This window comes from Montipora foliosa, chromosome 13, assembly GCF_036669935.1.
Source record: "Montipora foliosa isolate CH-2021 chromosome 13, ASM3666993v2, whole genome shotgun sequence".
NCBI classification, from domain to species: domain Eukaryota; kingdom Metazoa; phylum Cnidaria; class Anthozoa; order Scleractinia; family Acroporidae; genus Montipora; species Montipora foliosa.
In genome coordinates, this window is record NC_090881.1 from 35,250,921 (window position 1) to 35,266,180 (window position 15,260).

At 38.3% G+C, this 15,260-nt stretch overlaps 2 protein-coding genes across 2 annotated transcripts in view; one reads left to right on the forward strand and one right to left on the reverse strand.

Annotated features, from left to right (window-relative positions):
- LOC137982659 (alpha-(1,3)-fucosyltransferase 11-like) overlaps positions 1 to 14,948 on the reverse strand; it is a 19,138-nt gene extending 4,190 nt beyond the window's left edge. Inside the window, exons 1-4 of the mRNA XM_068829790.1 lie at positions 14,836 to 14,948; positions 4,000 to 4,077; positions 2,729 to 2,830; positions 1,159 to 1,501 (exon numbers count right to left, since the gene is read on the reverse strand). Of these exons, the coding sequence (XP_068685891.1) occupies positions 1,159 to 1,501; positions 2,729 to 2,830; positions 4,000 to 4,054 (500 nt within the window). The 5' untranslated portion in view covers positions 4,055 to 4,077; positions 14,836 to 14,948. The remainder of the gene's footprint in view (positions 1 to 1,158; positions 1,502 to 2,728; positions 2,831 to 3,999; positions 4,078 to 14,835) is intronic.
- On the forward strand, positions 6,648 to 9,578 carry LOC137983261 (beta-1,4-galactosyltransferase galt-1-like). Its single transcript, XM_068830459.1, has one exon. The coding sequence runs from the start codon at positions 6,766 to 6,768 to the stop codon at positions 8,197 to 8,199; it is 1,434 nt and encodes a 477-aa protein (XP_068686560.1). The 5' UTR covers positions 6,648 to 6,765; the 3' UTR covers positions 8,200 to 9,578.
- Positions 14,949 to 15,260: the final 312 nt, after the last annotated feature.

A 15,260-nucleotide genomic window follows, 5' to 3' on the forward strand; every position in this document is an offset into this window, starting at 1 on the left:
GCCATGTTTTTCAACGAAAACAAAAGGAAGCATTTGCATAATAATAGAGTTAATTTCCCGGAGGATTTGGTCGGGGCACCAACATGGCCGCCTTTTCTTTGTTTTGGGCACCAACATGGCGGTCGTGACGTCATGTGAAAACCAAGAATTGGTGATTGACTCTTGTTTTTATATAATAGGCTCAATAATGTACGCATTTTTATTGGTTCTCACCTATGACCTATTAGAGGACAGAAGCATAGTTGATCAACACTATTCTCTTGGTTTGCTAACGATCTACCTGAAAGCGTGATATCAGGCTCAGTTTACTTATATGCTGACGACACTACTGTTTATTGTATCAAACGGACTGCAGATGAAGCGGTAGCTCAGTTGAATGAAGCCTTAAACGAGTTGTACAATTGGGTGTCTATAAAACCGTCTTACTCCCCATTCCGAAAAAAATGGAGGCTAAGCTAGTTAGTAAAACTCGTACTACAGGCCTAATGAAGTCGATCCGAATGGGCACTGATATCATTGACTCGGTCAATTAATCTCGGCTAATAAGTGTAGCTGTCGATGACAAGCTTACTTGGATTCCGCACATGCTGGATCTTTTTTGATAAGAAACTTGATCTAATACGAAGGTCTAGGTTTTTACCAAAAGAGGTCCTCGTTAATTTCTATTTTAAAGTTATACTGCCATCGATAACTTATGGCCTTATTCTTTGGGGGTCCAGCTCAAATGGCGATCTTTTCGATTCCTTCGAAAGACTCCATTTGTAGGGCGGCGAGAATAATTTTTAATTTACCTAAAGATATGAGATCATCACATGTGCTCGAATATGCCTGTTGGCATCTGCTTAATTATCGCTATAAGCTTGCCTTAATAAAACGTATGCATGAAGCATTTCACCATAGACTACCGCAGGAGGTTTCAGAGTCTGTCTGGCAAAGACACTTCGATCTTGTGATCTTTTCAAAGAGCCTATATTTGGAAGCAGCATCCGCCTTCAAATTGTCAAGAAGTCTTTCTAAAATGCACGTTCCACATTTCACGATGTCCTAAACGTTGACAAACGCTTTCCTTCGGTTGCCAGACCACAAAATAAAGCTACAAATTGGAAACCGCCTTACTAGAAGTGATGGTTTCTACACTCAACATATCGCCATGGTTACCTCAATGCGTCCTCGTAGGTCAACATCCAGTTATTCTTCGGCGACTCCTCGTGAAAAAGCGCCCACTCATCCCAAGGCTTCCGTGGCAAAGGTAGGTCGTCAGCGCGCAGGTCTGTTCCATAGAACATGAACGCACGCGTAGCGGGGTCGTTTTTGAGCCCGCGATCGATCGACGTGACGCATGATCCCTTTTGGCAGGCGATCACGTGCTTGCGTTGTTTGCGATCGTGAGGGAATAAATCTTCAGTCCACCATATAAGGATAGGCATCTTGTCCTCGGGAATTAACGGAACTGAATCCGGAGTGTACCGGCTTGTTGATTCTATGGCATCGTGAGGATTGGCTAAAAGATAGGCAAAATATTTTCGTGCGTCTTGAGGGCCACATGTAAGAAAACTGTTCAGGTTAATGCGTTACCCTCGATAAATATACCGGTAGTATTGACCGAATGCAAAAATGGCCGCCAACAAATTATTCTTTTGTCTTTGTGTTAATTAGCCTAACTAGGCTCGTTTTACAACCCAGTTAGGCTAATTAACACGAAGACAAAAGAATAATTTGTTGGCGGCCATTTTTGCATTCGGTCAATAGTATAGAATAGTTTAGTATTGTAAGTTCAAATCCCAATCAACGATTATACTTTACTTACAAACAAATCATAATTATACAAACGCGACCATGGTAACCCGCAGTTAACATTGCTTCACTTACACTGCGACATTATTACTGACTCTCACAACAAAGTAAACAAAAAGACACTTAAAAATTGACTTGAATTACACAAACAACCGCCTCATACATAAGAGAGAAAAGATTTCGTTTTTCGCGGAGTTCGCTGTTGCAGAACCTTGTTAATGGGTTACATCGAGCGTTGTGATTGGTCGTCGGATTCCGTTGTTTTCGCCGGCAGCAAACATGATTGGTGGCATGCAGTAAAAATCAAAAACGGTGGTTGAAAGTTTAACTTCAAAGTCCTCAGGTTTACGAAAAACGAACTAAATTGTTTTTTTTTTTTTCACAATTGACTTTGATGAACGATAACAACAACTCTATACAACCTTTTAATAAGTCTAATATATGCCGTTTTTTCGCTAATGACGTCGAACTCTTGCTTTCAAATATTATTTAGAAATGTACAAAGGCCTAAAACTTTTCAGATTTCTTTTCTCGTTTGAAGGCTTTGTACATTTCTGAATAAATTTTCAAAGCATGGGTTTGACGTCATTAGCGGAAAACGGCATATATTAGACTTATTAAAAGGGTGTTGTACCTCGACTTAACCCACCAGATAAGAGACAAAGCCGAATTTTGAACTGGTGTGCTTAAATTTACACCTGCCAAGTGACCAGCAACGTCACCATTGACGACTTAATTGGGCTACAGCCAAATGCAATTAGCTGTGAGTCGATTTTAACGCCAATCACCGTTTCCTCCAAAAGACCTCGAGTGGAAACCTTTCATTCTGACCAAGGGTCCATTGCCCAAGAGTAAGAATCTGGTATCAGGTTTTTGCCCATCAGCAATTTGGGGATATCTTACTCTTGGGCGATGGATTCCTGTACAGACTTACCTTTCTCATCAGGGGAACAGTTTTCCTCAACGGAGCAATGTGATTGGTTGGTTTCATCGCCTTCCTTCGTTGACTCTTCAAATGCCACGACGGAAATGAAAACTAGACGAATAGCAAGACGTTATTTTGGGTCAGTACGCAGCTATAACAACAGCTCTCGGGACTGGCTCTTAAAAGAGCCCAAGTCGTGTTCTCGGGTTGGACTGAAGCGAACGTGGAATGTAGGCTTCAATCATTAGCCTCTGTTCCATGCTCGTGCCAGTCTATCAAAGAGCACCCCTAGCATGCGCACATGCGCTTAAATATTTTGATTCCAAACATCGAAATCCTGCGTACAACGGCAAAATCGACTTAAACGTCACTCCAAGATAAAAGTTAATCCTATGGTAAGTATATCGCAATTTTTGAATCTTGCTTAGTTTGCACAGTATGGGCGAACTGTCCTGTAACTTTATCGGTACGGTTTTAAGTTAAGATAGAAAACGAATAGATCCCTTGCCGTTTTTATACTAGAGACGGATAATCCGTCCAGACGAACTATGCGTCTCTCGTGTTATCCATCTGCATTATCCGTTTGGACTAATAACCTTCCGTTGTGCGTCCACAACGAAAGATAGTTCGTCTAGACGGATAATCCGTTTTGTGACCGTCTTTATACTAGATATGCATAACCAGACGAACAACAAATGTTTGCCCAAGTACGTCAATACGACAATGGGTCTCTAGTATAAAAAACGGACGGTTATTGTTGTGTTCATCAAAAATTTGGTGATTTGAACATAGGTAATCGAGGAATAGCTATGAAACCTTACAACCTCGAAAAGCGAAAACATTGTTGTCGCAATCGATGTTGAATTGACTGTGACAGTGCACAATCTTTCGTTTTCGTTTCGCACGTGTTCGCAAATTAGTTTCGCATAATGTAATCGAAAGATTTGATTTGTTATCTCCTCGAAAAAAGGTTTGTTTTGTGCATCGTCAACGCCAAAATACAGACAAACGAGTTGTCGAGTTTCGTAACCATCTCGATGTATTAACTGTGATTTCATGTTGATGTTTACTGGATTACGGCAAAGAAACGCACTCAAATTCGTGCCACACGTGCAGCACGGATTTTTTTTCCGTGACACTGAACGATAAACCTTAAACATGAAGGTTGGCCAAACTATCGCAGTTTGTGGTTATCCTTCTCGATATTTCTCAAATTTGAAAAGAACGCTGCAGAAAGAAATAAGATTTAAATCTCAAGAAAGAAAACGGTCATCACTTACCGCAAAGAAAAACAACTAAAGTGTTTATCCTCATCAAAGTCCCTTTCACAGCCATAATCAATTAAGGGTCGATAAAATCTGCAAAGAAGCCGACAAAACATCAACGCCACAATAAATTAATTAAAGTCAGCATTGAATGACGATTTAATCACTCCCTCGACCCTCTCCAGTGTCAAACCATTTGTCTGTTAGTCTGTCGCTGTCTTTCTTTCTATTAGCCGCTATTTCAAAACAGTTTTTGTCAGTTAGAGAATCAATACGTGTTATAGCGTTCATAAACACTCTTTATTCGTTTAAATGTGCATGGTTTAATTGTCAAACGGACAGAGTTGTCGGTTTTGCAGATGTTGGATGGTGTTGGCAGTTGTTTGCAAACGGACTCAACAAACAATGCAAAGACGTGCAGTGTATTATGGGAAGGATACGACCCATAAGACTTTGTAAACTTACAAAATTCGGCTGCCATCTTGTTTTCAACATGCATTCTCGTCACCAGAGCCTTGGATCGACCCAAGGCTCTGGGGAACTCTAGGTAGGCGCCGTATGGTTTTAATTGCCAAGAATTGGCTATTTGAACCTTACGGCGCCTGCTCACTCCTCGTGCTAACATGAATGCACCAATTAGAGACGCTTTTGATTGTTCTTCACGAAAACCAATGAGAAGACACTTTGTTTCAGAGTTCCCCAGAGCTCTTCTCTCCCTCGGTCAAGAGAAGAGAAACGGAACCAACATTGCGCTACGCTTCGGCGATCACGGAACAAAAGAAATGTTGGGAGTTGGCTCAAAAGTTTGAACAACTACCTTTCACCGAGTAGCATTCACTTGATGTCACACTTCAGGCTCCAGTTGTTCAAAACGCGGATGACGAAACCCACTGGATAAATCACTATCCAATAGATACCGCAATTGGTTTCGCTATGACTTTTCCACTGGATAGTGATTTATCCGGCGGATAGCGCTATCCATCGTTTGAATTACTGGGGCCAGGGGTTTAAAATTTTCGAAAAGCCTTGTACAGCCTAATAAACATCATTTTGCGGAAACACATCTCAGGTTAGCTCTCTTTTAAATCCCCTGAATCTCCGATATGTTATAATTCATGGAACGTTTTAAGATTCTATGATGAACAAATGTGTGACTCAAATATGTAATATTTCCATGAAACGCATTAACAGACCGTGAATATGAATTCCAATTTTTGGTGTTTGTTCCAATAAACTCCAATTGGCCGATTGAAGGGATGAAAACTATTTCTTTTCAAAAACGCTTATAATCTCAAATGCGATATAAATTGTGGTTTCTTTCTTATCTTGCCGACAAACACTTTTCAAACTTAAGCAATGTGATAAGAATGAAAAGAAACTGTAGTATTTTATTCACCACGACACGCGGCAAGTGGCGATCTAAGACGGCGACGTTTACGAAAACTTCACCTCAAAAATAAAACTTTGCGCTCTAGAATGTCTTCGCGATTTTTCCACCTCGTTCACTTCCCACGATGTTACCGAAGTATCCTAAAAATAGAATCCTAGCACTTCACATTACACTCTAATCAGTTAAGTCTGTTCAAATATAAGTGCTTCACAGCCAACGTTCGCAATAACGTAATCCTTCCTTGTACTTGTACATGTTCATTGCCGTGACTTTAAGATCTTCAGTTCCCACGGCCTGCTCCCGTCTGACCTTGTAGCTCAGTCGGTAGAGCAGCGGTGATCTAACCCGAAGGTCGTGGGTTCAATTCCCACCCTGGTCAGAGTTTTTCTCTGTCCTTGTGTAGGCCCATTTCCATTAGCAGGGCTAACGCTCACATGGTTCATATGTGGTAGCAACCTAGCGGTTGCGGAGTAAAAATAGAGAATGAAAGGATTTGAATGCTGAAGTTGTCGTCTAAACACGGCCTCAAATTTGGAGATTTCACGTCGTTGTTATGCAAAGTACCACAGAAATGAGCTAAAATGCGTGAAGCACGTGCAGCACGATTGATTTTCCTCTTTTAACCAATCATATTCTTGTTTTGTGGTGTTGTCGTTGCCGTCACCGTTTCTTAACCTTCCTAATATGGGAAGCTGACATGACGCCAAATTTTACAGACACGTGGAATCGTAACTTCGCGATACGGAAAATACTAAGCTGAAAAAAGCTGCAAGAAAAACATCTGCTTCGTTTAAATATGAAAGCCCACGTTTCCAAGCTTTGTTGATTCAAATGAATAACCTTGGGAAGGACAAGGCGAATAGATTGTAGATTACGTAGCCTGAAAAAGCTTTGTTTGAATCGTGATTACACCGTTTGCGGACTTTATCAATAAGATATTATTTCCTGAACCAATTTGCGAAAAACAAAGCAAACATACTGAATTGACATCAGTAACAATACAAGGTTCGACAACGCGCATTTAGTATTTTATCCCAGACTAAACAATTATTCCTGATCTCGACTCTGCCAAAAAAACAATTAAAGGAAATCAAAAAAAAGTTAAAAACACGAGGCTTTTGTTTTTAATTAAGAACCAATAACTTCAACCTTTCCACAATTTTCTCCTGCGTTATGAAGGCAAATGACCACAGGGCATTTTAGCTTTCAGCCGTTATTAATTAGTTCTCCAGGGTGAAAATTGATTCCTCTGAAACGAAGACTTTAACTGAACAGTAGATCGCAGCAATTGACGATAGATCGTATCTTAGATTATCGCGTGAGTTCACTAAGGGAAGATTACACTTGCTTTGTTGCCATTCAACACAATTCTGCGTTGGACTTCACAAGGAATGACAAGAAGACAAATGAAGAAACTTTTAAAAAAGATTTCCTTTGTTATAGCAGTTGGTTTACTGTTCGTGTCGTCGCTTTTAATCGTTTCATTAAACTCCAGTTTGGATCAAAAGAGCGATACTTTGGTGATATCGACCATGAAATTCGAGGGTTTCAAGTCAACAGCAGTTCAAAATGCCCTACAGCAGTTTTCTGCCGAGACTCTGCAAGAAAACGACGCTAAAGCCGAAAACACAGCGCCATTGGAGGTCATGATTCCTCTCGTTGAAATCCCACGTTCCAAAGATTGTTTCAATGTACCAAAGGACAAAATGCAGAACTTGAACTTTTACGAGCTTCAACCAGGAAACGTGATTGGTTCTGCTTTCTTAGACTTTCGGTTTAAGGCACAAACGTTCGTTCGTTTTATTTCCTTCTTGCCAGCTTATGGCGAATTAACGCAGCTTTATTGTCATTTTATGGACTCGGAGAGACAGGAATTAATTAGCAGTATTGTGGAAATCGAAGAACTTGGAAAAAACATGGGCTACGCGTATCAAGGATTTCTCTCCACGTGTGAGTTACCTGACGAAATTGATAGTTATACTTTATGTTCAGTAAATATTTCTACTGAACCCGAAGGGCACGATCAGACAGCAGAAAACACCAGAGTAATTCCTTTATATCTTGTTGACCGTAAGGTTAATACCAGAACTTATGGTCTTTGCGTTCCTCCAATATCAGGCGACATATCCGCTGAAAGACTTGTAGAGTTCCTAGAGCTGTCTCAGATTTTGGGTGTGTCCCACATAACCTTCTACGTCTCCAAAGTCACAGGTAATACTCTAGCGATTCTCCGTTATTTCGCAGAGAAAGGCTTAGCAACTATTTTGTCCTGGGAATTGCCACAGATTATTGCTTCTAATGTTCAAGACAATGGGCAGACAACAGCTCTTAATGACTGTCTGTACAGAAATTTGGAGCAGTTCGACTACGTAGCATTTAACGGACTGGACGAGTTTATAGTCCCGTTTCAACAGCAAATAGTTCCACAAATCATTCAGGAAATTATCAACGAGGATGTAGCTGGTTACTGCTTTCAAAGTTTTTTCTTTTACGCAGACAAATGTGTAATTAGAGATTCGCAAACTCTACTATACACACAAAAATGCCTTTCCAGGGCTAAAACACCAATCCAAACTATGTCAAGATGCATCGCAAATATCAAGAGAGTTTCTTCTTTAGATTTGAATGCCATTACAAGCCCCACAGAAACTTACTATACCGTGAATAACCTGGAACCGAGCCTCGGTTACGTGTTTCATTATGATAAATGCTATAGCAACTGCGACGACTTACACCAGGACCTCACCATGAAAAAATACCGTCATGAATTGGAAACAAAGGTTAATGAGACATTGATTGCTTTGAGGTACAGTGGCTTAATATAGTCGGGTCAGAAAACAAATAACGAAATATGAAAACTTAAAATAAATACACTTTGCCTGAGAAGACATGTTATACTACAATGAGATTTGCAAGTGATTCAAACAAAGATTCATTTACAGTATTATTCCAATATCTACTGAGGGGTGGCATTCAAGCCCTTACAATGATGAACCTGCATCTTCTCCTTACATTTTCCTTACTCCACTAAATCTTCAAATCAGTGATAAAGCAGCAAAATGATTTTTCGAATTGCATTTAAGTATTATCCATAGCCATAACCAGGATTGTCACTAGGAACCAGTTTTTAGAAAGTCTCAAAACATTTTTGAGCAGTAACGCAATTTTCTCCTTATTTTCAAAATGCAGTCTTAAAGCATGTCCTTTCTTACTTCTTTCTTCATTTTCCTTGGTTTTTTTATTGTATTTTTCTTTCTATTCATCCTCACAGAGTTACCTTTCTTGCATGCATTTTAGAAGTTTCTTTTAATGTATTATATTATACTGGTAGGGACCTACCTAGATTAGTTCTGCTACCTACATGGCCTGGTTTTTAGGAAAATTAAAAAACTGTCAGTGTAAAACTAACTAAAAGTTTCAAGCGATTCCTTTTTTTTTTTAAGTGGAGGGGAACCAGTTAAAGGTTCCAAACATTCCCCAGATCTTAGGCCCCCCAAAATGGGTACTGCATCAACTACCAGCCACAAAAGATGCACCATTAAGAGCCTTTGCTTCTTAAGTTTTTACTTCAGAAGTACCAGGTAGTCTTATCGATAGTTGATAATAATAATAATAATATTATTATTATTAGAGCGGTTTTCGAATGAGAGTCGTAAAACCAAAACCAAAGTAATTACTTTGGCCAATCAAAAAGGATGGAGACAATCCAGTACACCAATTAAAACTCGAAGTAATTACACGTAGCCGACACAAAGCAAGGGAAAATGTGCACGCACGAGCTACGATTGGTTTTGGTTTCACTTCTGATTGGTTGAAAAAGTGGCACGAGAACTTTGAACCAATCACTGAATGAAGTAACCATAAACCAAAGTAATTATTTAATTACTTTCAACACTCAATTGAAAACCGCTCTATTGATTTATTAGGACTCATTGTTGCCTGAATTACTATACAGATAACATTAGATCTGTAATCTTAATTTGTGTGTATTGTAAAAAGCTTTCTGTGAGGTGCATCTGAAAATGTATGTTGAATTTGCACAGTAGAAATGTGACTTTATTATTATTTCCAACTTCACAGGCTGATTTTTGCCACTATAAAATCCTGTGGAAGTGGGTAATACCGGTAACCTATGACTGGGGGTTCCACACAATCTCTTCTCCTTAGATTAGGTATCATGTCCCTTTACCAGGGGTGTCTTAAAAAGAAAGACTCCTATGACCCTAAGATTCAACTAGACGCTCCATGAGCGCAAACTGGGTTGCCTGTGGTACGTCTCCATCAAAAACAGAAGGGACTGAGTTGGGTGGTATTAAAGTGCAGCGTTCCAGGCGTTTCGTCTTCCAGGAGACTCAAGTTGTCTTTGCGTAATATGTAGCTCTAATATGTAGTACACGATATTGTTTTGGTATTCTATATCATTGTAGCGCCATGGTAGAAGTCTTAGGTAAATAACCCCCTGAGAAGATATGTGCTTACTAGCAAAGTACTAAACCCAGAAGGATTGAAGAAAATAAAAGGGAACCGAGAAACATTGGCTTCTAGGCTGACATGTTGATTATTTTCAAGTTCCCTCACAACTTCTTTTCACCACAAGTTTAAGCTCACACTCTGAGCGTCTGACAGCTTTGTGATACCAAAGTTCACAGAAGTTAACCCCTGCCCAGCAGGGTTAGTATCTAGATGGGTGACCTCAGGCCTCAATCTTTTGTATAAGCCCTCTTACAATCTTAACTCATATGGTAAGAGAGCTTTTTCCTGCACGGCTCCTGAGCTGTGGAATAGTCTACCTCAAAATATTCGATCCTGTGCATCTGTTTCCATTTTCAAAAGCTTATTAAAAACCTGGCTCTTTAAACAAGCATATCCTGAATAATCAGTAATATAGACTTTGTATTAGATTATTGATAATATTTTTATTTATTTTTATTATTTGTGTATTATCATAATTGTTTTTAATGAACTATTTATTCAAATTATATAGTAATTAATATAAATATATTTTTACTCTTGTAATTGATGTGTATAGATATTTAAATCATGTAAAGCGGTGTTGAACACTATGGATATTGTCGCTTTATAAAATAAATTTATTATTATTATTATTATTATTATTAAAACATATACCACATTGTAACAGAAGCATAGGACCAAAAATTCTATTTTAACGCTCACAAATGCGAACTAAGCAAGGTACAAATTCTGTTAGCTTGCTTCATGCAAAACAAACATTGATGCAAAAGTAAATAAATATTGATACACAGTTTTTAGGAAGACCAGAAGGAAGTTCTCAGGACGGTTGATCGAGAATAAAATATTTTGCCATCAGCAACAAAATTTACGACATGAAAAGTTACCATCAGCGAAAAACATTTTGGGAGATATTTGCTACGTTCAATTTTGTTATTGTACTTTTAGCTGCACAAGTAAATTTAACAAATCGAAAGTTACCGCGGCGTGTTTACTTTCGAAACAGTGAAGCATCTGTGTCAAATGATGGCAAGATACCGGGTTTTTGTTTTTGTTAGTTTTCTTTTTCTTTCAAGTGTTATAAAGTTTGACAAGAAATGTGCAAATTCAACACAAAGATCAAAATCGCCCAACTCTTGAGGTTAACCATTGTTTCTGCAAAGTCAAAAATTTACTCTCCAAGACAAGGTTATTTATCACCAGGTAATTTTATCGTTTTGGAAATATCAGCTACTTTTAATTATTATTCATCAACGTCACAATTTTTTGCTGATTTTGGGGCTCATTTTGTTGAAACTCAAGCACACTTCCAACAGACCTGTTTATTTTCGTGACTTATGCATGCACTGCTTACAGTGCACTACCACAAAGATCCTCCTGTATCACATTTCAACCCACGTATTTTGGAAATCTCACAAAAACCTTTTCCAGTGAAAAAATTATTGATACAAACAACGTATTTGCTATTGGAGCCAAAAAACCCTTCCTATTTCAATTGTGTGCATGCAAACAAGACACACAATCCATGTGCAATTAAATAAATTTCTTACAGTGCACACCTAACCCTTTTCAAAAGAACCTTGACCGTAAATAATGAAACACAAAAGAGACAACAAGTTTTCATTCAAATAATTCTTCACTGTCATATTTCCAATTTTTTTTTTACCTTTGCAGAGTTGAGTACAAAATAAATGTAAATTTCCAGACAACTTAGATGTGACTTGACGGTCCAATTGACAGTCCATTCTTGAGCTCCATAGGGGTATAATTTGTTTAATTAAAGATGCACTAAAACGCCATGCGCGTTACAATGACTTTCACTGCCATTGCAGGTTAATTATAATAAATGTTCTCCTGTGTGCACCAGAGAAAACTATGCATTACCCCAACCCCCTCAAACCTAACAAATATGCACAGAAAACTCTATGCACAAAGACACCACTTAGCAGGAGAGTAACAGGCAAGACTTTTACCGACACTGAAAAAAATAAAAATTAGAAAACAGAGAAATATTACCCATTTTCCAACTGGGATCGCCATACTGTCAACCCAGTAAAAACAAACAAAGTAACCTTAAAACCTCAATTCGGCTAACCCTAGGCCTAAAAACTAACTTTAGGCCTAGGGTTAGCCAAATTCAGGGCTTTGGGTTACGTTCCTTGTTTTAGAGTCTTAGGGGTGTTTGTTTTCAAGATGCCCCCTTTTCCAGTATATGTTTGCCTTTACATTATTATTATTATTATTATTATTATTATTATTATTATTATTATTATTATTATTATTGAAACTTCACTTGGTTTTGTTTTGGTTTTCTTTGTTTTCCTGTTGCTTAATGTCAGGTGTGTGCTTCACAAAGTAGGACTATGATATAATAAACACTTCAGGAAGAAAGGGTAACAAACCCAAAATAATGTTCCTTTGCTTCAGCAAAGTCATGTTTGCATTCTTGGCAATAATAACCAGAACTTCTAGTAAGTCAACTGAGTTCTTGGAAAGTTCCAGTTATCCAGATGCATCTTTCTAGTCACTGATTAGGATGGCTGCCTGAATATAAGAAGAACTGTTCCTGAGATCTTCAGTGCAATCAATGATCACAAGATGATTGCTGGAGCTATAGTTTTTTTACAATATCATCCAACCAACTTGTCACTGTTATACACTTTTGGTTAATTTGGTTCCATGTCATATAAAATGATCCAAATATTTTCCTAGGGTGAAATCAGAGCCCGAAACGAAATCTGGAGAATGTAAAAGAGTGAGAAAGCTTTCCAAACAACACAAACAAACAATCCAAAAAACAAAGGGAGAGACGCAAACCTTCTCAAAACTGGCCGGTTGATGGCTTGATGAGTGGCCTCCTCAGAAAGCTTGACCTTCCAGTCAGAAAATGTCACACACAACACATTTTTAGCTCGAAAGAAAAGTCACTGGAGATATTATAAAAGCTTGAAAGAAGCTTGTTTCACATACAAATTCGCGTCCAAAATTATATTTTTTTGTGTCGCACACATGAAATGTTTATTTAACTAACATTCCAGTACTTCTTATCAGACTCCATGCAAGTGTCAATTCCATATGTGAAATTTCTTCACTTTAAATCCCTCAGATTGCACTAAATTGCATCTGGTGAGTGTCTAAATTTAAATCATTCCCTAGGGGAGCAATTGCCCCCAGACCCCCGCAAGAAGCCTACATCCTTTGGGCACTCACTTTCCTTAAGACCTACTCCCCAAAAATATTTTGAGAAGGCTGGAGAGATGGTTCTGCATTGGATGACCCTGACACAGTAATTCATACAAAATGCTAGATTTCCTGCCACATATTGAACCAGTCAGACTGGTGGCAATTTGAAGACCTCACTGTTGTATGAGTGGCCAGTTCTCTTACACATGATTATAGATGGGTGGTAGAGTATGTCCATCGTGCTTTCCATTGTATGTATCTTGAGCAACATAAAGTATCAAAATTTAACTTAAAAAATAATTTGTATTTTTTTTAATTTGTTTTTTTGCAGCTGTTAATTAAGATGTGCTTTTTGTCTAATTTGTACCTTAACACTTTTCCACACTTTGAGCCAGTTCTTTTGCCCTAGATTGTGACTGGTTTATTTTGAAGTTTTTGTTTGTTGAGGTTGCAGGGATGGCGCAGTGGTGAGAGCACTTGCCTCACCAGTGTAACCTGGGTTCGATTCGCAGACTTGACGTCACATGGGTTGAGTTTGTTGGTTCTCTATTCTGCTCTGAGCGGTTTTTCTCTTGGTACTCCAGATTTCCCCTCTCCTCAAAAACCAACATTTGATTTGATTTGAATTAATTTGTTGATTTCGGTTTACAATGTTCCCAATCAGTGCTCCAGCGCTAGAAGACTAGACACTTGAATAAAGTTGCTTTCCTTTTAAAGTACGTGTAAGCATAGTCTTCAGGATTAAGTTTTTGGCATGCAATAAAACCACTATAAGATGTCTCAAAAGCAATGGTTAATTTTTATGCCACATGCCTTGTTGTTGTTGTTGTTGTTGTTTCACATTAGGTAGTAAATGGCTAATGAGGGCAAAACAGTGCTTTAAATCAGCCTTAATTGTATACCACCAAGCAAATGAGTGGTGTGGTGGTGGTTTCATTGCTTTTTCAGCCATTTGAGGCAAAGAGGTTGCCTAAAAAAGTGCTGCTTATTTTGGAAATATTTGCCACATTCATTGTCCACTTTGGTCCACATCAGTGACGTGGCTATGGGAACCAACATCTAGCAAACAAATATGAAAGCCATAATTCATCAGAGGCTACTGGCACTTAAAAAAATGGCTCCACAAGCTAGCCCACACTGCAACTTCAACTTCAAAACTATATAACAAGAAGAATAATAATATTGTCTTTAAGCAAAACCTAGTAATTTTCAATTGCTTTATAACGAGAAAACATTCCTGAATATTGAAAAAGCATTGCATTAGTGGATATGTCTAAAAATTTAATACAGGTAATCTCTTTGTTACTACCAGTATTTCTTTAAAAAATTCGGAAATTTTACAAACTTAAGAACTATTACTCAAGTCGAGAGGTCTGATCGATTATAACAATTTTATAGCGCAATCGAAGCTCTCTTTCGGTGGCTTGAATTTTTTTAAGACAAATTACAAACAGTCAACTTCAACTTCGATTATAACAATTTTATAGCGCAATCGAAGCTCTCTTTCGGTGGCTTGATATTTTTTTAAGACAAGTTACAAACAGTGAACTTCAAAATTGCAAAACAAACTGTTAATATCAATGATATGAGCAATGGCCTCCACAAGAAGACAATTGATCAAATCGCTGTGTGCACCGGAAAGAAAAAAAGGAAAGAAAAGAACTAAGGGCACTTTTACCCTTTGATTAGATTGATCGTGTATGTAAGTCTAATACTTATGTGTACTCGTATATTATGCGAGCAATCGATTTGGCCTCCACAAGATCAACGTACCAGATTCATCCAAAAAAAGGACCAAGGATACTTACCCTTTGACTCGATGGTGATTTAGCCGTGGCTTCTTGTGTAAAGAGAAATAATATTATTGATCACAGAAAACAAGACGAGTACAGTATCAATGTAAATTTCACCCAGGCGTTCCGTATCCTCTGCACTGTTGCGAGAGACTGGGTATTAGTTCCAAAAATTGATGTTGAGACCCGTTGCAAGTCTTTAAGGACCTTTCATAAGAAGGTTCAAATAGAGTGACACTGCCCTTTTTAAAACTTTACTGGAGCTGGCTGGCCTCCTATACATCAACATGCTTTATGCTTGCCACACTATCTTTCCTCTTCGGTGAAGATTTGTTTCCATATCTCAAAGTGCCCTTGGACGTGAGCAGCCTGGAACAAAACTGAAACAACCCAAACCCATACAAAACAAAAATGGGAACCTTAGACCTAAACATTATCTA

Coding starts and splice junctions, on each gene's coding strand:
- LOC137983261 (XM_068830459.1), top strand. CDS start 6,766: ATGACAAGAAGACAAATGAAGAAACTTTTAAAAAAGATTTCCTTTGTT.